Here is a 19,864-nt window from a genome sequence, read left to right on the forward strand (position 1 = left end):
AGATAAGAGGACTGTCTCTAAATAGATCAAGATCTAGCTAAGGCACTAATGGGATCTTTGGTGCCCCCTAGTGGTTTTACATCACGTAAGAAGCTCAATTTGACCCCAAATTTTAATTCAATAAAACACAGAATGTCTGTACAGAGATATACATTTTATTTATATATTTAAACAATAACACAACACGTTTTAGATTCACAACTTTGGGGCATATAGATGATTGACCTTTGAACTGAGAAAAGCTGTTTCGAAACATAACTTAAATCAAATATGAATTTAAATCAAATTAAAAGGTACAATCCTAAATTAATCTCATTTCATAGAACATGTAGGTGGACAGCAGCATGGTTTCGTCCAAAGACTGTGCTAGGAAAAAAAAGGCAAAGATTACAGAGTAGTCTACTGAAGTACGACTTACAGTCGGCATCACTTAAGGTGAGGTTCCTAAACTTGACCCAATGCAGGAAGATTTGCTGTGTCGATTCAGTCGCGTGTAAAGGAGTCTGAGGGTAACCTTTCATACATTCTACCGGAGAGGCTTGAGATAGAAAATAAAACACACAACACAAACTTTTTCGAGTGTTTTAAAAAGGTAACAAGTTTCTAGTCCTGCTGTTTAGTGTGCTGGTGTAGGCATACACCAAACAAGTGATGAGATATTACAGGTTGCCTAGTGATACAAAATGATCAATTCTAACTATGCGCCACTGCCCAACATTTACGAGCCAATTTCATTATCAACACCATTATTAAAATGGTGAGTAAGAAAACATCAAAATACTGATGTAAATATTGAATACCATGACAACAGGGCATTAGCTGTATCATGTAACAAGAAAACATTGAAGCAGAATATTCCTAACCCTATGCCTTCAAGTGTACAATATGATCCCGTTATGATAATTTGATTCCCTTGCCTTACAACCTATCACCCCCAAAAAAGAGAAGGCAAATCTCCTAGCTACTAATCCTTTTAAGAATAAAATTGCATTATCTTTTAGATAGATAAAATTGTTAACAATCCGCAAAGATTGAAAATGTACCAGGTAGAAGTCCACCTTGTTAGTTGCGCACCTCCTGTTGTTACAGATTAACTCCTGGATTCATGGGACCAATAGGACGCGTGTCAGATACAAATCCTGTTATTTACGCAGACACACCTCAGTAAGAACCTCCAGGATGGGTTCCCTTTACTACAGCCTCCAAGGCCTGTCTGGGGTCTCAGGGCAGGGTTACGAGGAGACAACAGCTGGTTTCCATCTAAGGGTTCTAGGGAATCTAATGATTTGAGACTGCAGTCGTTAGGAGTTCTTGGAGAAACAAAAAGGGTGGAGGGAGGATCAGTTGTTGGCTGCGTCTGCTTGTCTGGGCCAGTTCTCTTCCTCAACGCCGGAGTCGTATTCCTCCTCGGTAGACACCTTCACAGGGGCCCTGGAAGTCAAATGTGATCCTCAGTTCAGCTTTCATATCACATGGCTGGCTCTGCAGAGCTTGGCAGTGCAGCACTTAAGGGTTCTGACCTAGGTAGGAGGCATGAAAAGGTTGCAATCTACGGTGGGGGAGAGGAGTCAAACAAGGTGTGCTCTGACCTGACGTATCTGGGCTCTGATTTTCCCTGGACGACATCTTTGGTCAACTCTACAGCCATGATGTCAGAGTGAGGAACTTCAAACATGGGTTCCAGGAGCAGCTTTTCCTGTGGAGAACAGTTTGCAAAACATTCACAACAAAAACACAGCATAACTGTATGTCAACTTGTTTGAGACCATTTGTTTCCTCTCGTACCATAATGGACCTGAGGCCTCGGGCTCCAGTCTTTCTCTCCAGGGCCAGCCTGGCGATGGACTTCAAGGCATCTGCAGTTACACTGAGCTCACACTGAAACACAAAATCAGACACTCGTCCAATGAATCAGTGATGAGCACATTTAGTCTCAACATGCCAACCTAAGAGGAGACGCACTGTGATAATCGACAGTTTGTAGTCATAAAACCTTCAGAAAATAGTATTTTTGTCAGGTGGGTGACAGACAGGTCGGGGGGCCCTGGTGCCCCTCCCCTGCAGGGGCGGTTCTGGGGGGGGGGGTCGTTATCGGGCTTGGATAACGACCCCCCCCCCCCAGAATCTCCCCTGCTCCCAGCCTCACCTTGTCCATGCTGAAGAGAGCCTGGTACTGGGGCACCACGGCGTTGCGGGGCTCCGTCAGGATGCGCACCAGCGTCTCCTCGTCCAGGCTGTGCAGAGGGACCACCACGGGCAGGCGGCCCACAAACTCTGGGATCATCCCGAACTCGATCAGGTCCCTGGCCTCCACCAGCTTCAGCAGCCGGTCCTTCTCCTCAATCTCCGCCAGCGTGTCCGTGTCCCCGCTGCTGTTGGCCTGGTCGGCCGCCGCTGCTGCACGCCGCCCCTTCCCCATGTTGGAGGGGGTGCCAAAACCGAGGTACTGCAGGTGCACAAAGGAGGAGGAGGAGGAAGAGGACGGAAGGGGAGAAATACACACTTTATGAACATAGCGTTTCCAGAACGTTCCCCATTTAGGTGATGACACCCAGATCTCGGGCTGGGTTCAGAGCAGGTGACAGGTGAGACAGGTCTGGTAGGCCTCACCTTTTCGTTCTTTCTCCTGCTGATGATTCTGTCAAGTCCATTGAAAGCACCCGACGCGACAAACAGGATGTTCGTGGTGTCTATTTGAACGGTCTCTCCTCTGAGCTTCCTGGAGTTCTTCTCCGGTACATTGACGATTGTGCCCTCCAGCAGTTTGAGAAGTCCCTGTATGAGTACAAATGCACTTTACCCCCGAAACCACACAGAACACAAGGAAGAGGGATAACAATGGTATCTGGGACATGTTCAATTCTAATGTTTCTTACTAACCTGCTGGACTCCTTCCCCGCCAACATCTCTGAGCTGGTGAATGCCAGGCACGCTGCCAATCTTATCCACCTCATCCAGGAACACTATCCCTGCACAGGGAATACACAGCTCAGTGTTACATCATCACCATCAGAACACTGGACGCCAAGAACATTCTCTTTCTAAATAGTATTTAGACATGTGCCTGCAAACAAGTCTGTTGGACAAAACGCCAGCCATGCGTCACCATAGACAACTTAGCAGTTATGACAGCTGTGTCATCTTGTGTTACCCACCTTGCTGCGCTTTCTCCACTGAGTAGTTAGCGTCCTGCAGCAGTTTAGCAATGACTGACTCAATGTCCTCCCCTACATATCCGGCTTGGGTCAGAGTGGTGCAATCACATATCGCAAAGGGAACATCAAGACACCTCGCCAGGGTCTGGGCCAGCAAGGTTTTGCCTATGAAACAGTAAAATACAATATATTTAAGTGAGTCTTGACATATAAAATAAATAAAAAATCACATTTAAAAATAACAAAAAAACAAACATATTTGACCATGGCATGAATAACATGGTGATGTGATGATTCCCAACAGACCTGATCCAGTCGGACCCAGGAGCACGATGTTGCTCTTCTCCAGTCTGATGTCAGTGTGGGTGGAGTCCAAAACATCCCCGCCCCTCCTCTCCTGAGGTGCCTGCTGGGTAGCCTGCTGCTGCACGGATGCGCCCAGGGCGTTACCATGGGGACTGATCCCAGCAATCTGCAGTAGTTCTACAACATACACAGTTACAAATGACCTGTTTAGAGTGGGATCACAACGAACTTTGTATATACACTCTGAATGTTTTCTTATAAAGCCGCTAAACCTAAAAATACATTTTTGCATTTGATTCATTTAGCAGATGCTTTTATCCAAAGTGACGACCAATAGTGGATTTAGAAAGGACAGTAGAAAATCTGAAGTGCACAAGCTCTACAGTATTTCAGTGGTCAGTCGAGGAAGTCTGTATTTATTAGCAAAGTAACAAAACGATGACTGCACTGATAGAAAAGTCCTTAAACTGAATGAATTCCATTACGGAAGTAAGTATTCAATTGAATGAGTACAGAATTGCATAATCTGAGCAGTAAGAAGTCACTCATGCCAAACAGTGGGCAGCAACAGCTCCAAGATCAATCTATGAATACATTTCCAGCGAAGCACTAGTGTGGGCTTACTGAATGGAAGAACACAGGACTGGGAATTCAGATGCACTTTATCTAGGCCATTGGGACATCTCATCTCCCTGTATACATAACATTCAGTGCAGGATAACAGATTAATTTGATCTATTCATGAGACCAGTTCCAGAACCACTTCACATCACAATGAGTGTCTGTTAAGTTTGGCATTTGTGCAATTTATGAGATCAAACTAAATATTTGACACCTGAAGCCAATACTAGAAATTTACTAGGGAGTGCCGATCACTTACTTGTGAATCGGTACTCATCCTCCCGTCTTCTCATCTCTAGTTCTACAAGGAGAGGATGAAATTACCAACATTGCCATCACCATACTATGTTCCAATGACTTGATTCTACATAACACAATTCTTAAATCTATGAAGAAAGCAATAAAATGTTTTAACCATTGGACAAATGCCAAAGCATAGAGACAAAGAAAATCAACTGTTTTGACCCTAAAAAGTATGTCTGAACACTTGAGTGACAAATGTCAATGCTTTAGTTTGTGGAACATGTAGAACGAGTTGGGGTGGTTTTCCTGATAGAATGCTGACCTCTGGGCGTCAGGGATGCCTGCTTCTCCACCTCTGCCTGTTGTTGGCTCCCTGCTGGGATGTTGTTGTAGATGCGCTTGTAATGGTTGTACACAGCCACTGCTAACACCTTCTTAGCATAGGACTGACCGACAACGTATTTGTCGAGGTATGCGTATATCTGAAAAGGAATGTTACAACTTCATATCTTTCCAACTATCAACTTAAAAGCGTTTGTACATATACCTACTTATAATTCACACTATCTTTGTGAGATATACACCAGCATTTTTCTGTTGAGACAACTTCTATTCCACTAATTCCATTAGTTGGCCTTCTAACCTTTTTAGGTGGTGGGGGTGGTTTCTGAGCAAAAGCCAGTTTCACCGCTTCAGCAGCAGACTCCGCCTCTTTGTTTAAGCCCTTCTTGGAGTCACTCTCAGAGAGGACCACAAAAAAGTGATGGCATTTCTCACATTTCACAAATCGTGTCGATGCTGAGGAAGTAAAACCACTCAATCAGATATCGGCAGTGTTCTTTTCTTTTCAGTACCTAGAATGGATCTCTGGGGTTATAACGGTTATCTTTGAAGCTCATTTGATGATTTCATCTTTAAAAAAGGTACTTACAGACAAAGGTCTCCACATGTGTGCAAGGGTCTCCACATTTGGGGCAGCGCAGCTGGCTCCCTCCCTTCCCTGAGCCCCCAGAAGAGCCAGACGATCTCTTTCCTTCACTGATGCTTTTCTAAATTTACAAACAAAATATAGATATGGTTGGGAAAATACAGAAAAACACATAAAAACAAAAAACGAAGAAAACTTGGTACAGATTTTCCATTTACTTTGAATGTTAAATTATTTATTACGGTATTATCTTAGATTACACAATTGATTTTAGACATTCAATTAAATGTACCTTTCCACCATCACCAGAGCCATCCTTTGTGATGCCATCTTTTGAGGCAAAACAGACTGCAGTTTCAGAAAAGGATCTCACGGGGACCCTGGACGGTAAATATGTTTCACGCGATCCTGGTCTACTCAAGGAATACAGCTGAATCCGTGAACATGAGAACCCTGTAAAAAGTAACAGTATAAATATTGTATAAACATTTTCAAATATTTCCAATAAAAATGTTACACACATAGCCTATGTATAAACATTTAAAAACCATACACACTTAAATCTTGAATCCAACCGACTTTATAACCATGTAGGCCTAGGTGACATTCCAAAGAAAGCTGGAGACTCAACATCTTGAGTAATGATTCAATTATGTATAAAAAAGGTCAAGTATGTATCGTGCTAATCCAGTGTGGCAGCAGCCGACTACACATGGTAACAATCTAGTTTCGATTCTAATTATTCTAAAATAGCGATACTAATAAAATAAAAAAAACTTTGATGAAATGTACCTCTTTGTGCGGAATTGAAGAATATCCTCGCGGCCGACGTACATGGGCAGGACATAGTCACTTAACCTCAAGGTCCTGGTGGAGTGAGGGGTAGACGGTCTTGAGAATGACAATAGTAGTGATAGCAGGCTTAATTGTAACAATTCTACTGCACATGCTAATGCACCCTGTGTGGGTACCACTAATAGCCTAGTTAATGGCTATGCTGGTTAGCGTGCTAGCTACTGTAGCTAGCTAGTGGGTCGCAGCTAGGCCAAATGCTGCTCAGACACGTATTGCAAGGAAACACTGGCTAGTAGGGTAGCATAGCTATATGTTCAATATGAATAGGCTACATCCAATAACATGCCTGCACCGCACGTTATCAGAAATGCTAGACTAATAATACCACCACTGCAATAACATTAAAACTTTGTTCCAAAATACCGATTTAATACAAGAGCTAGACTGCTGCGCCCACAGTGGGCCTCGATAATCACTCTTGGCTATTTAGCTCTAGGTTAGCTACTGACTGTAGCAAGCAAGCGAGTCGACAGGTAAACAATCCACTGCTGACAGTGAGGCACAGCCATAGTCTAGCTTCAGTGAACTATAATAAGCAGCTGGATAGGTGTTTATTTGACAAAACTACGATTATGTTAGCTAGCAGTACAGTACTGTAGCTAACTGAATCATGTGACTTTACTTACAGTGAGGAGGTAAGACGAAATCAAACAAGACAACTTCAACCACAAATGGATTTCGTCGAGTCACTATTTCACGGACTTACAAGTGTTTAGCTAGTCCGCTAGCTAGCTAGCAATTATAGCAGGTCACTGTGTCATACCAATGTCACAATGTGCCGATCGATCGCATGGAGCTATGGTTATTCCCAGGCTCTACGTCGTTTTTACCCCAGGTGGTAATACTTCATATGATGTAACGTTTGGTGTTATGAAATAGGTCAGTCAAACTAGCCTACGAGATCGAGGTTAACAATTTCTCCTCTTGCGTTAGGAAACTGCTAGGGTGCAACAGCAGTGTATTGGCCTGGTTCTGTGCATCACATGTTAAAGGGGGCGCGCCCAATTTTTTATTATTATTGCTCAAACTCGTTCTCACCTGTTCGGCCTACTTTCATACTGTTGCACTATTAACCAATCTGACGCTTGACAAAGAGTTGTAACGGTAATGTTTATTTAATTATATAAATAGAAATATAACATTATTTACAATATACTCTGAAATATATATACAGTATATAATATTATATAGTAGAAATGGATTCTACATAAGATCTTTTTAGGACAGAGGGGAACTGTGCTAAACCGGTTGGAGAGAAAGTGAAATAAATCATAGGATCCTATGGGGACTAACTAGAGGAGATATAATCTTATGGGGCCTAGCTAGAGGAAATATGATCCACAATGGGAAATTGGTAGAAAAAGTCGTATTGATCTACTAACACAAATTATTCCATAACTTTCTTCTACTGAGTAGAAGTTTATAGTTGCGGCTAAGCGGTCTAGTGAAGATAAACCTTGCACTTTATATCAGGGGGCGGGGTGCAGGTCGCGGTTGTTAACAAGTGAGGGAGAGAAATCTGGGCAGAAAGCGCGAGGGACGGGGAGCAGCAGTCCAAATAGCCGGCTCGCTAGTGTTCCCTGCTTAGGCGCCATACTGGCGGGTCCTTAGCTACCAGTGACCCGGCGCTAGACCCCGGTGGACGGTGTGGTCGTTTGGCTACTTAAGTTCTTTTAAATTCAACGTTGAAGGTTTACATGTTATGTTGTGTGGCGTTAGTCGGGGTTGTTAGTTTTCGTATGGCTATTGAGCGCTTGTGTGCATGCCCAATAGTATTTGATTGAGCCTTTCTTCCTCCTTGGTCATCAAACTATAGCTGGAGGAAACCAAACACGACTGTATTACTGACCGACGACCCTTCAGAATATTACAGTATTAAAGCATAACAGCATTTCTGGGAAGTGGCGAAGAGACAGCATGAATAATTATTACTGTGTTTAATTGTGGAGGGAAGTGGATGTTCTCATAACGTAATGAACAGTTTTTAATTAAAGCATGAATATTTTCATGATGATCATTTCTCCCATCCTGATGTAACAGTCACATAAACACACAAAGTGAATATGGAAATGAGGCTTGAGGTATGATAACAACATTATGCTCACAGTATAAATCAGACATTAACATCTAAGATTTAGTAGCATTCAATATTTGCATTTATTTGATATATTATTGTCTACATCACATAACATGTTATTTAAGTTTACATTTATAAGTAAAATATATATTAAGTCATACAGAATTAATTATTATACAATTATATAATAAACAATGAAACAATCTTATATAGCCTGCATTTTATGTTTACATTTATATACAATATACATTTTCAGTTTAAATCTAATATCTTATGTACTATTATAGTTAAAATAATGAATACAAATACATACATTTCCTATGTTCATATATGTTTAATTATTAAGTGAGATCTAGAGTTCAGGATCTCTAGTCTTCCCAGAACAAAAGTGTCTCTTTAAGGTTTCTGACTGACTGAAGCTCTTCCCACACTGGTCACAGTGGTACGGCTTCTCTCCTGAGTGAACACGCTGGTGTTTCTTTAAGTCTCCTGACTGACTGAAGCTCTTCCCACACTGGTCACAGTGGTACGGCTTCTCTCCTGAGTGAACACGCTGGTGTGTCTTTAAATGTCCTGACCGACTGAAGCTCTTCCCACACTGGTCACAGTGGTACGGCTTCTCTCCTGAGTGAACACGCTGGTGTGTCTTTAAGTGTCCTGACAGACTGAAGTTCTTCCCACACTGGTCACAGTGGTACGGCTTCTCTCCTGAGTGAACACGCTGGTGTGTCTTTAAGTCTCCTGACAGACTGAAGTTCTTCCCACACTGGTCACAGTGGTACGGCTTCTCTCCTGAGTGAACACGCTGGTGTGTCTTTAAGTGTCCTGACAGACTGAAGCTCTTCCCACACTGGTCACAGTGGTACGGCCTCTCTCCTGAGTGAACACGCTGGTGTCTCTTTAAGTTTCCTGACAGACTGAAGCTCTTCCCACACTGGTCACAGTGGTACGGCCTCTCTCCTGAGTGAACACGCTGGTGTCTCTTTAAGTTTCTTGACAGACTGAAGCTCTTCCCACACTGGTCACAGTGGTGATGTCTGGCCTTTTCCGTGTCCATGCTTCCCTGGGTGGGGACCGGGGGGAGGGAGGAAGTGGTGTTGGGGCGTGGTTGAGAGGAGGACAGAGTCTCTGGTCTGATTTCTCCACTCCTCAGCAGAGAGACGTACAGGTCATGGTGGCACCTCTTGATGTGCTTGTGGAGGTAGATCTGGGCGGTGAAGGACAGAGGACACTGGGAGCAGGAGAACACCTGAGTCTGGGACGACTCTATCCTTGGTCCTGGAAGAGTGAGAGCAAAAAAATAAATGTAATACAATTAAATACAAACAGTATAGTTTTCAAATGACAACCTTTTGTAAGGGAAGGGATTAACAGGTTGCAATCCTGGTCTGTGGGTTTAATGGTTGTTAGAGGTAGTAATGAAAGAGACACGTACTATTGGCATTAAATTAACTTCACTCAAAATCAATGGTCTTGTATATCAGTCCTCTACTATACGAATGCAGTTAAGGTCAATATTGTAGGTTAAGAATATCTCCTGTCAGTGATTTGTGTGTCTCAATGTTACAAGTCCCTCCAATCTTCCTATAGAGAGAGGGAAATGGAGAAGAGAAGGGAGGAGAGAAATAAGGGAGAGAAGCGGAGGGGAAAGGGGAGAGAGGAGACGTAAGAGGAGAAAAGACAGAGAAGACATAAGAAGAGAGGAGATATGTCAGGAGAGGAGAGAGGATAAAAGGAGGAAACTAAGAGGAGGTACCTCTGGTGGAGCTCTTGTTGTCCCAGAGGTAGTCAAAGGAGATGCACAGGTCTCTGGCGTACTCGTCTCCGTACCAGACCAACAGCTCTTCCCCCAGGGCCAGCGGCCGGCAGCAGCGGTACAGGATGGCTCCTCGGTGCTGAAACGCCACCAGGTTCTGTTCCTCCACATTACGGGCACAGTTCACATACCTTGGGGGAGGACGAGGGGATGGGAGGACGAGGGAGGGAGATGAGTAGGTAGTGGGGGATCAGAACATGAAAGGTTTAAATGAAGAGAAGTTGAAGGAGTTAGGAGAGTGAGATCAGTCAAACTGATTCAGTGTGTTTTGTCGTCACCTCATCCAGTTTGAGTGAGTCTCTGTCTTGGCGTCGATGTACTCGTCACAGTGTCTGCTCTTGTAAATCTGGAAATGCACACACACTGTGCTCACTTAAAACCCATAGATCCATGGTTTTAAAACATACACTAGTACATTTGGGGAACTTTCTGCTTCACACAAGGGATGTATGAAAAGCTTTTTCAGTAAAAACAATTATTTCTGATCTTGGTTGCTTAACTTCATATTAAAATGTTCAAATGTAATCGTATTCCTTACAAATTCAAAACACACCATTCCTCCCCCCCTCCTCCTCACCACCCAGGAGTATCCACTCTCGATGGCCTCTTCCTCCTCCTTCACTTCTCCCTCGTAGGGGCCGTAGTGGGTTCCCTTGGCGACCACCCCCCCACAGTTGAACACCCCCAGCCCGGCCCTGGGGATGTTTGACCTCCTGACCTCCAGGCCGGGCGGCAGGGTGAGTCTGGCCCGGTCCGTCAGCCCCAGGGCTGCAGGGGTATCGGGGACGAACAGGGGGGCGCCGTGGAGATCACACTCCTCGATGAAGAACGAATTGCACTCCTCACAGTCTGGAGAAGAGAGGCAGTATGTTTACAAATACAATAGAGGTAGAGGGAGGGAGAAGGGGAGAGAAAGAAAGGGAAAGAGAGAGGGAGAGAGATAAAGAGGGAGGGAGAAAGAGAGGGTGTCTATCTTACAGAGGTAGTGTCTATCTTACAGAGGTAGTGTCTATCTTACAGAGATAGTGTGTATCTTACAGAAGTAGTGGTCATCTTTGGGCTCCTCCTGCTCAGTGTAGTTGACCCTGGGTCTCTCTCTCAGGCTCCTGCCTCTGGAGAACTGGATTTTCTCTGCTGCCCCGCTCCTCATCACACACTCTGCCTTAGACAGGTACACACACACATTATCCTCAGCCCTGCTCCTCCTCACACACTCTGCCTTAGACAAGCCTGGTACACACACACATTATCCTCAGCCCCGCTCCTCCTGACACGCAAACACAGAAATCATAAAGACATACACACAGCCAGCGTCTATCACCTGAAGTTGGCAGATCACATTTCTCTTCTAGGGGGGGTCGGGTCCCCTTGCTGGGTCCCACCACCTCCCCACTGGGGGGCTGGGGGTGAGTGATGGAGAGAGAGAAAGACAGAGAGCTCCTCATCTGGATTCAACTTTCAGATTATTTGTAGCAATATTGTGTATATCTCACCTGTGGTGCAGGTGTGTGTGTATCTCACCTGTGGTGCAGGTGTGCGTGTATCTCACCTGTGGTGCCGGTGTGTGTGTATCTCACCTGTGGTGCAGGTGTATCTCACCTGTGGTGCAGGTGTGTGTATATCACCTGTGGTGCAGAAGTGTGTGTACATATCACCTGTGATGCAGGTGTGTGTATATCTCACCTGTGATGCAGGTGTGTGTATATCTCACCTGTGATGCAGGTGTGTGTATATCTCACCTGTGGTGCAGGTGTGTATATCTCACCTGTGGTGCAGGTGTGTGTATATCTCACCTGTGGTGCAGGTGTGTGTATATCTCACCTGTGGTGCAGGTGTGTGTATCTCACCTGTGGTGCAGGTGTGTGTATATCTCACCTGTGGTGCAGGTGTGTGTATATCTCACCTGTGGTGCAGGTGTGTGTATATCTCACCTGTGGTGCAGGTGTGTGTATATCTCACCTGTGGTGCAGGTGTGTGTATCTCACCTGTGGTGCAGGTGTGTGTGTGCGAGCAGCTCTCCGGGGTGCAGCTGGTCTCCTAGGAGGGGGTCTGGAGGTCCGTGGGGCTTGGAACACGCACAACAGAACATTGAAGCATTCCTCTATGACATCACAGCCAAACAGTTACTGTATGATTCCTTCAGAAGCATTCTGAGGGGGTGATAATGGGAATGTATTTGCACTTCAGTAGTGTAGGATTAGTATTACTACAATACTACTACAGTACTATAAGAGCTACAACAGTTAACTATTCTGAATGTGGACACACTCTATTGGTGTAACACAATACTTACAGCAGTACTGCAGTGGTGTAGGATTAGTATAACTACAGTGATACAACAGTACTAGCAGTATCCTTACCTGGTGGGGGTCTCCCCATGCGAGGGGTCCACTCCTCTTCCTCAGAGTCACTGGGTTCAGGGAGGGGGGCCAGGACCTTGGCCCTGCCACGACGCATGAAAGCTGGAGCTGTGGAGGTCAGACCTGCACAACCACGTGGGGGATACAAACAATACAAGCTGTGTTGTAGGTGAATTTTTCATGTGTGGTAAATTACTGTTACCCATTACTTTGTCCACAGCATTACAACCCTGCGTTTCCTTGAGATACACCTTAGAGAGGTGCGGGGGTGCACGATATTTCGCATGCGCGCAGCAGTTACCACCTTAACGTAATTTTGATCCAGGAAAACCCTACTGTTGATAAGTAACCATGTTATACACTGAGAAGGTACGTACCTATAGCCAGCATAGCCAGATGGTTTCTTTTTATATTCTTGAAGCGTACTTTCTCCCATTCCTCCAACCTGGACCACTCTATCATGGAGAAGTGAGTCTTCAAGTCTGCATACTCGTCCTGTCAGGTCACCTCTAGTTCAGACACAAACTACAACCATACTTGAAATTCGGGCTTCCTACCAAATTCCCTCTTTAACTAAGATGATTGTTAGCATCCATGGCCAGCTAGCTAATGCTATCCTCACCTCCTCTGAAGAACTCATCTTGGATGAAATATTTGACGTTGGTCGTCTGTTCTGCCGCTGGAGTTTATCTAGTTACAAGAAAACGTCGGCGTCATTTAGCTACTGCTAGCTAGCTCGCAACCACTTCCCTTCTGTTATATCTAGTCATAAATTATACCGTCTAACTAGCCAACATCTGTGTCACGACCGGCACGGCACTAGCCACAGTTAATTCATGTATCGTGAATAGACTAGCCATATTAGCTAAATAATTAGCTAACAACTCTGCAGCCAACGTACAGCAGTATAGTGACAGTTTCAGCAGCTAGCATATTAGCAGCGTCGGCTGGTTAACTTTATCTAACCTTACAATGCGACGTTCACTTATCAACAGACGAATTTATATCATTTAAATAACATATTACTAACGGTAAGTACTTTACGTGAGACTAAACTTGATGAAATAAACTAAATGTAGCTAGCTACCTTCTAATAACGTCTTCCAGTCCTGGGATGAAATCAGTCTGAAGTAAACTACCACTGGACCGCGAGACCACCTACTGGCGCGAAACTCCAGCGGCGGGAAGTTTCAGCGCGTGCTTGAGACTTGAGAGAACACTGACTGGAGATCACATGAGGGCTGCCTGTCACAGGTCCATGATGAAGAGTGAAAAGCCGCACAGCATGAGTAGGGAAAGGTTATATAGATACCTATACAAAGGGACCTTGATAAACATCTTGTCTTGCATATCTTGTGTCTTCTGGAAAAGATCTCATGAAGATGTGTCTCATGTATGCTGTACTTGATCCAGAAGTGGCAGCATGTTTGCAGACATTCAGACTTTTGGAGAGGAAATGTCACACTGACCGAGCACAGTGCACAATGCAGTCTGATCATGGCTGAGCGGTTAGGGAGTCGGGCTAGTAATCAGAAGGTTGCCGGTTCGATTCCCGGCCATGCAAATGATGTTGTGTCCTTGGGCAAGGCACTTCACCCTACTTGCCTCGGAGGGAATGTCTCTGTACTTACTGTAAGTCACTCTGGATAAGAGCGTCTGCTAAATGACTATGTAAATGTAAGTCATACTGAGTTTTTGGTGAAAATTTTAAGCAAGTGCATGTTGCATAGTAATGGCCTGATGAACATTATGGGAACAAGTAAATCATTCTTTTAATCCACAAGAGAGCTTTTTTTCCCTTTTCTTGGCACTTAAAGTGAAAGCAGAGTGCAAAGGAAGCTTTTTTAGTTTTCTAGTAAGAATAAGAGACATTTCCTTATATAGACTAGAGTGGTCTTCAACCCTGGTCCTCAGGGACCTCCTGCCCTGCATGTTTTAGATGTTTCCCTGCTCCAACACACCTGATTCAGATGAATGCTCATTATCAGGCTTAGATAAAGACCCATTCATTTGAATCAGGTGTGTTGGCACAGGGAAACTTCTAAAACAACGCTGGGCAGGAGGTCCCTAGTGTCACCAGCACATAAAAGATTCTGAGATCGAAGGAACTTTCATTGCAGTAAGACACCTCACAGACCACATAACTGCAGCATGTTTTTCATGTGTTTTTTACAAGATCCTCAAATGCAGATAGCATAACGTAATTGCAGCCCATTGTGTTCGCTGTTCTACGGTTCTATGGACATGATAGTTCCCCATTTGTTAGAAGTTTGATGGGTAAAACCCCTTTCACATAACGCTGGGTCAGGTTGACCTGACCTGGCTAATTAGTTTTCTGCTGTAAAGGCTCTTCATTTGATGAATTAGACTGTTGTGCATGAGAGATCTAAGGTCTGCACTCAAAAAGTGTCTTTTGTTCAATTTTTTGTCAGACAGTTGGACCCCAGTGCTACACTGTCTTGCCTTTTTAGTCTTTTGTAAGAAGTCCTAGCATTTAATAGCCCTTGAAAACCCACAATGGCTGTGTATCCAAGCAACAAGTAAATTGAAAGCTTAACCAGGGATTTACAAAAGCCTGAATCACTGAATTATTGAATACAAGCATCCCAGTAAATCTTTAAAAGCAGGAAAGGAACCTTTCTCAGAGACGACGTAACTGTCACACCAGAACCACCTCATCATCGGAGCAGCCAAGAAACGTATGTACTGTCTCCTCGTTTATCATTTACAAAATATATTGTTCAGTATCTTAAAAGTATCTGTTTTGAATCTGCATTCCTTATACACAGACGATTGCAAAGTAGCTTAGGCAGGGATGCAAACATGATGATTTAAATAGACATCCAGCTTAAATGATTGATTCCAAAACAAGATGCAAAATGTAATGAGCAATATGACCAAAGTAATGATTAATCATCAGACATTTACATCTGTGTTACTGGACATGCTCCAAACATGGAGAAACAGGAGCACTGTGCTAAAGTGATTGAATTGACTTCTGTCCTGAAAACAGCTCATGTACTCTATCTTGCATTAATTAACCCTTGTGTTCTCTTCGGGTCATTCTGACCCATCAGTCATTGTTACCCACCGTCGTATTGTGACAACTTTACCGCATACAAAAACAAAGTGAAGCATTTTCTTTTAACCGTCGGGCTGTCTCAGACCCTCCACATTGCGAAGGTTAAAAGAAAATGATTTTTATTTGTTTTTGTATTGGGTAAACACAACGATGGTTCGTTATGAACCTTTGGGTCATGTGACCCGAAGGCAGCACAAGGGTTAAAACAACAAATTAATTTAGCTGAAAATTTTATCCAAAGCAACATACAGGGGAAGGGTTTGAACAACCTTCGGATCTGCAGTTAAATGTTCTGCTGTTGATCTTTCTCAAAGAAACAGCAACAGTGAATTCACAGCATTCACAATGCAAACAGTGTATTCAGCTCAGACTGTGTTAGTTTTTAGCACATGTTAACGTATGCACCATCTATTTACATTATACACCTGCTGTCTAGCTAAGCAGCAGTAATGCAAACATGATCAATAGAACTTCAACTCAGAATAAACTCTGTGACATTATGACAAGATGTTTCATTATCTTGTTATCCAACTTGGAAAACAGTTTTTAATCATGGCCTTGCAGCAACATTTAAGGCAATAGGTTAACTTCAAAATCTTAAAGTGTATTTAGCGTATGTTATCCATATGGTGTCTGTTTTTGAAGGACAAAAGGTGTAAAAAATAAATTAAAATGAAAATATGAAAAACAAGGTTGTCCAGAGTTTGAGGTTTTCCATTTTATTTTTTGTTGTTGTTGTTGACAAATGGATCATCCTGATGTGTCTGTGAGCTATGGCAGGATGAACGCAACCTTTTACATGTCAGGTGATAATGGCTCCTTTCATAGACTTCCTCGCTCCAGGACGGCCACCACACCAGAGATGCTGCCCTCAGACCCTCTCTCTCTGGTAACCACGGTGATGAACACCAACCCTGTAGTCTTCCTGTTACTACTTCTCTGTCTCCTCCTGACCACCACCTTGACCTGCACACCCACCAAGTCACCTATACCAGGTAACGGGTCAAAAGTTGATGTAATAATTGCCCTTTTTTCTTTCTGATATTACCCACCTAATTTGTTGACTCGCATCATACATTTGCTTGGAGCAAAAAACGGACACTGAGTGCCTGACTGACTTGTCTGCCCCTGTTTCTACCTGTCACTGCTACTGTAGGTCCTTCCTATTGCATAGGGCTGGGCCCTATTCTCTCCTACTGCAGGTTCATCTGGACTGGCATCGGCACAGCCTGCAACTACTACAACCACAGATATGGAAGCATTGTCCGGGTTTGGATAAACGGGGAGGAAACACTCATTCTTAGCAAGCAAGTTATTGTTACTATAGTAACAACTAGTTAAAATATTCAAATAGGTTAAGAACATTCCCTTATTTGGTTCCAATATAAGTGGCGACTGCATCACAGTTATATGTATTTTCAGGTCCTCAGCAGTATATCATGTTCTAAAGAGTGCCCACTACACTGCCAGATTTGGCAGCAAACAAGGCCTTCAGTGTATTGGAATGGATGGGAGGGGCATCATCTTCAACAGCGATGTTCCACTCTGGAAACAAGTGAGGGTGTATTTTACTAAAGGTATACAGAAATAAAGGATTAAGCACTTGAAACAAATGATGAAGTATGACAAAATCATGAATGGAAAACCTTTGTTGGATCTGCCCACCCACACAGATCTGACTGTGAAGTGTGCATGTGCGGCCATGTTACTGTAGCTCTCACAGGACCAGGTTTGCAGAGGACAGTGGGTGTCTGTGTTAGTGCCACAGAGAGGCAGCTGGAGTGTCTGCAGGATATGACCGACGCCTCGGGACACGTTGACGCCCTCAACCTGCTGAGGTGCATCGTGGTGGACATCTCTAACAGCCTCTTCCTCAGAGTACCTCTCAATGGTCTGTGATGTGGATTCTGATGCTGATTCTGATTCTGATTCTGATGCTGATTCTGATGCTGATTCTGATGCTTCCCACAGTCATTCTTCACTGTCACCAATAGTGTTCCTCATTAAGTTGAATATCCATTTTTGATAGTTTGGCTTTCTGTCCTTGTTATTCAGAGAAGGAGTTACTAATGAAGATCCAGAACTACTTTGACACCTGGCAAACTGTTTTGATTCAACCTGACATATTCTTCAAACTAGGATGTTTGTACAACAAGCATGAAAAAGCAGCGTGAGACCATGTCCAGTTGATCTAAAATACAACGCAATACAGATACACAGATGACTTAGCGTTTTATCAACTTGTTGTCAACATGTATGTCTCAGTAAGGAGCTTCAGGAGGCTATGGAAAGCCTTATTGAGAAGAAAAGAAAGATCATCAAGGAGTCTGAAAAGCTGGATGATGATCGTGACTTTGCATCTGAACTCATCTTTGCCCAGGTCTGCAAACCGATTTGTTAAAGACTTTTTAGGAGCACTTGGTTCACGATCTCAGTGTGTGTCTGTGTGTGTGTGCAGAATATCAGTTTCCGACAGTCAAATGGTTTCTGTGTGTAACTCAGAATCACGGGGAGCTTTCAGCAGACAACGTCCGGCAGTGTGTGTTGGAGATGGTGATTGCAGCCCCAGACACTCTGTCCATAAGCCTGTTCTTCATGCTCATGCTTCTCAAGCAGAACCCAGAGGTGGAGCTGAAGATAGTAGAAGAGATGACCTCTCTCATGGGCGATCAGCGCTCACACTCTGAGGCGACAGGTGAGATTACTCGTGAAAAACAAGGAACAGGCGGAACTTTTCTCACACATTATGGTCGTGATAATCACAATAATAACCACGTTGTGCAAAAAAAAACATGTTTTGCTCTCTTTTTTTTACAGGTAATGAGGATGTGAAAAATGTTGATTTACAGAAACTGACATTGCTCGAGAGCTTCATTAATGAGTCAATGAGGTTCCATCCTGTGGTTGACTTCACAATGAGAAAAGCTCTGGAGGATGACTACATCGACGGCATTAAGGTTGCCAAGGGAACCAACATCATCCTCAACATCGGCCTGATGCACAAAACAGAATTCTTCCCAAAACCAAATGAGTTCAGTTTAGAAAACTTTGAAAAAAACGTAAGTAGAAGGGCCGTATTTTTACACGCGTTAATTTATACTTAGGTCGCGGACACTTTTGAAATGGTCGCCGACGAAAAAAAAAAAAGTGTCGCTCAGGCAGCTGCATTTATACTTCGGCAAACAGTCGCCTGTGCTCAAGGTTCGCGTGACGTAAACAGAATCATTTTACCGTTACATTCATAGCTAAGGTTACATTGTTAACGCTTTGTAGCCTAGGTGATCAATCGGAGAAACTGACCATTTTAATTTTTCATTTTTCATTATGTGACGACATCCGCGCCAGTAGAAATATCTCCTGGTAGGCGACACTTCTAAGCGACGGTTAAAAGTGTCGACCGAGACGTCATTTCTGTCGGCGACCTTTTCAAAAGTGTCTGCGACCTAAGTATAAATTGGGCTTTAACTTCTCCTCCCCTGCCTGCTCTGTCTGACAGGTCCCGAGCCGTTTCTTTCAGCCCTTCGGCTGCGGCCCCCGCTCGTGCGTGGGCAAGCACATGGCCATGGTGATGATGAAGGCCATCCTGGTCACCTTACTGAGCCGCTACACCGTGTGTCCTCGTCAAGGCTGCACCCTGAGCAGCATCCGCCAGACCAACAACCTGTCACAGCAGCCGGTGGAGGATGAACACAGCCTGGCCATGCGATTCATCCCCAGGGACACTCAGCCTCCACGGAGCAAAGCCAGCTGAGAGCCGTTTAGACACCAGACTCTTCATTAAACAAGTCCGCTGTTACTCACCCAAACTAGGTTACTTGATTAAAGTGTCTCCAAACTGACCATGTTGTTTATCTAATAATATTAATTTTTCTGGTTTATTGAAACTAGATTGAGTTAGTTGAAAGAATGTTGAGTGGATTAGACTACACACACTCAGTCAGTACATAATTTTGTTGCTTAATATTTTGTTTTGATTACATGATTTTATATGTTGCAATCACTAAATAGCTTAGATACTTTGATTATTCAACCATTTGTGTGTTATATTTACATACATAGTTTTGGCCTGCGCTAGGATTATCCTTTTTACCAAATGTATTCTCCTTTCTTCAATATTTGTCATAAATTATTCTATCATTTTGTAGCTTATCTGTTATAAGTCATAAGAGCTACAAATAGTTTTTTTGCATGGTAATTTTCAAGTATCTCATGTTCTATATTAGAAGACTAACATAAAAGTACATTTGGTTGTGGTCCATTTCTTTTACTTTAGTCTGTAAACATACTTACACTTTCTACATAAAAAATACATCTACTGCAAAGTAATAGCATAGTCAGATAACTCAAAAATCAATAAGTGTTGCATTAAACGTGATTTATTAGAAGTAAGCAGAACTAATGACAGGCACTCTGAAGAACCC

The 19,864-nt window shown here is 43.5% G+C and overlaps 3 protein-coding genes across 5 annotated transcripts; 1 reads left to right on the plus strand and 2 right to left on the minus strand.

Annotated features, from left to right (window-relative positions):
- Positions 1–133: 133 nt before the first annotated feature.
- clpxb (caseinolytic mitochondrial matrix peptidase chaperone subunit Xb) lies at positions 134–7,093 on the minus strand. Of its 2 annotated transcripts, none has more exons than XM_062462580.1 (15): positions 6,872–7,093; positions 6,046–6,120; positions 5,546–5,706; positions 5,257–5,374; positions 4,969–5,123; positions 4,648–4,807; positions 4,342–4,383; positions 3,462–3,638; positions 3,156–3,320; positions 2,881–2,969; positions 2,611–2,775; positions 2,147–2,446; positions 1,786–1,878; positions 1,590–1,696; positions 134–1,431 (listed from the first exon to the last, which is right to left on the minus strand). In XM_062462580.1, the coding sequence occupies exons 2-15, from the start codon at positions 6,098–6,100 to the stop codon at positions 1,341–1,343; spliced, it is 1,878 nt and encodes a 625-aa protein (XP_062318564.1). In that variant the 5' UTR covers positions 6,101–6,120; positions 6,872–7,093; the 3' UTR covers positions 134–1,340. The 2 variants fall into 2 exon arrangements, with proteins under 2 accessions (XP_062318564.1, XP_062318563.1); XM_062462579.1 differs by having other exon boundaries at positions 6,735–7,093.
- Positions 7,094–8,413: 1,320 nt separating this feature from the next.
- On the minus strand, positions 8,414–13,527 carry LOC134020680 (histone-lysine N-methyltransferase PRDM9-like). The gene is made up of 11 exons (XM_062460844.1): positions 13,449–13,527; positions 12,984–13,051; positions 12,739–12,856; positions 12,362–12,484; positions 11,987–12,066; positions 11,323–11,401; positions 11,040–11,231; positions 10,579–10,850; positions 10,280–10,347; positions 9,942–10,132; positions 8,414–9,463 (listed from the first exon to the last, which is right to left on the minus strand). Exons 2-11 carry the CDS (start codon positions 12,999–13,001, stop codon positions 8,538–8,540), a joined length of 2,067 nt encoding a protein of 688 aa, XP_062316828.1. The 5' UTR covers positions 13,002–13,051; positions 13,449–13,527; the 3' UTR covers positions 8,414–8,537.
- Positions 13,528–14,944: 1,417 nt separating this feature from the next.
- Positions 14,945–19,696, plus strand: LOC134021585 (aromatase). Of its 2 annotated transcripts, none has more exons than XM_062462587.1 (10): positions 14,945–15,060; positions 16,272–16,438; positions 16,600–16,750; positions 16,866–17,020; positions 17,158–17,334; positions 17,499–17,613; positions 17,709–17,823; positions 17,946–18,138; positions 18,261–18,502; positions 18,940–19,696. In XM_062462587.1, exons 2-10 carry the CDS (start codon positions 16,306–16,308, stop codon positions 19,192–19,194), a joined length of 1,536 nt encoding a protein of 511 aa, XP_062318571.1. In that variant the 5' UTR covers positions 14,945–15,060; positions 16,272–16,305; the 3' UTR covers positions 19,195–19,696. The 2 variants fall into 2 exon arrangements, with proteins under 2 accessions (XP_062318571.1, XP_062318572.1); XM_062462588.1 differs by having other exon boundaries at positions 16,618–16,750.
- The last annotated feature ends 168 nt before the right edge of the window (positions 19,697–19,864 follow it).

Source organism: Osmerus eperlanus, chromosome 5, assembly GCF_963692335.1.
Source record: "Osmerus eperlanus chromosome 5, fOsmEpe2.1, whole genome shotgun sequence".
NCBI classification, from domain to species: Eukaryota; Metazoa; Chordata; class Actinopteri; order Osmeriformes; family Osmeridae; genus Osmerus; species Osmerus eperlanus.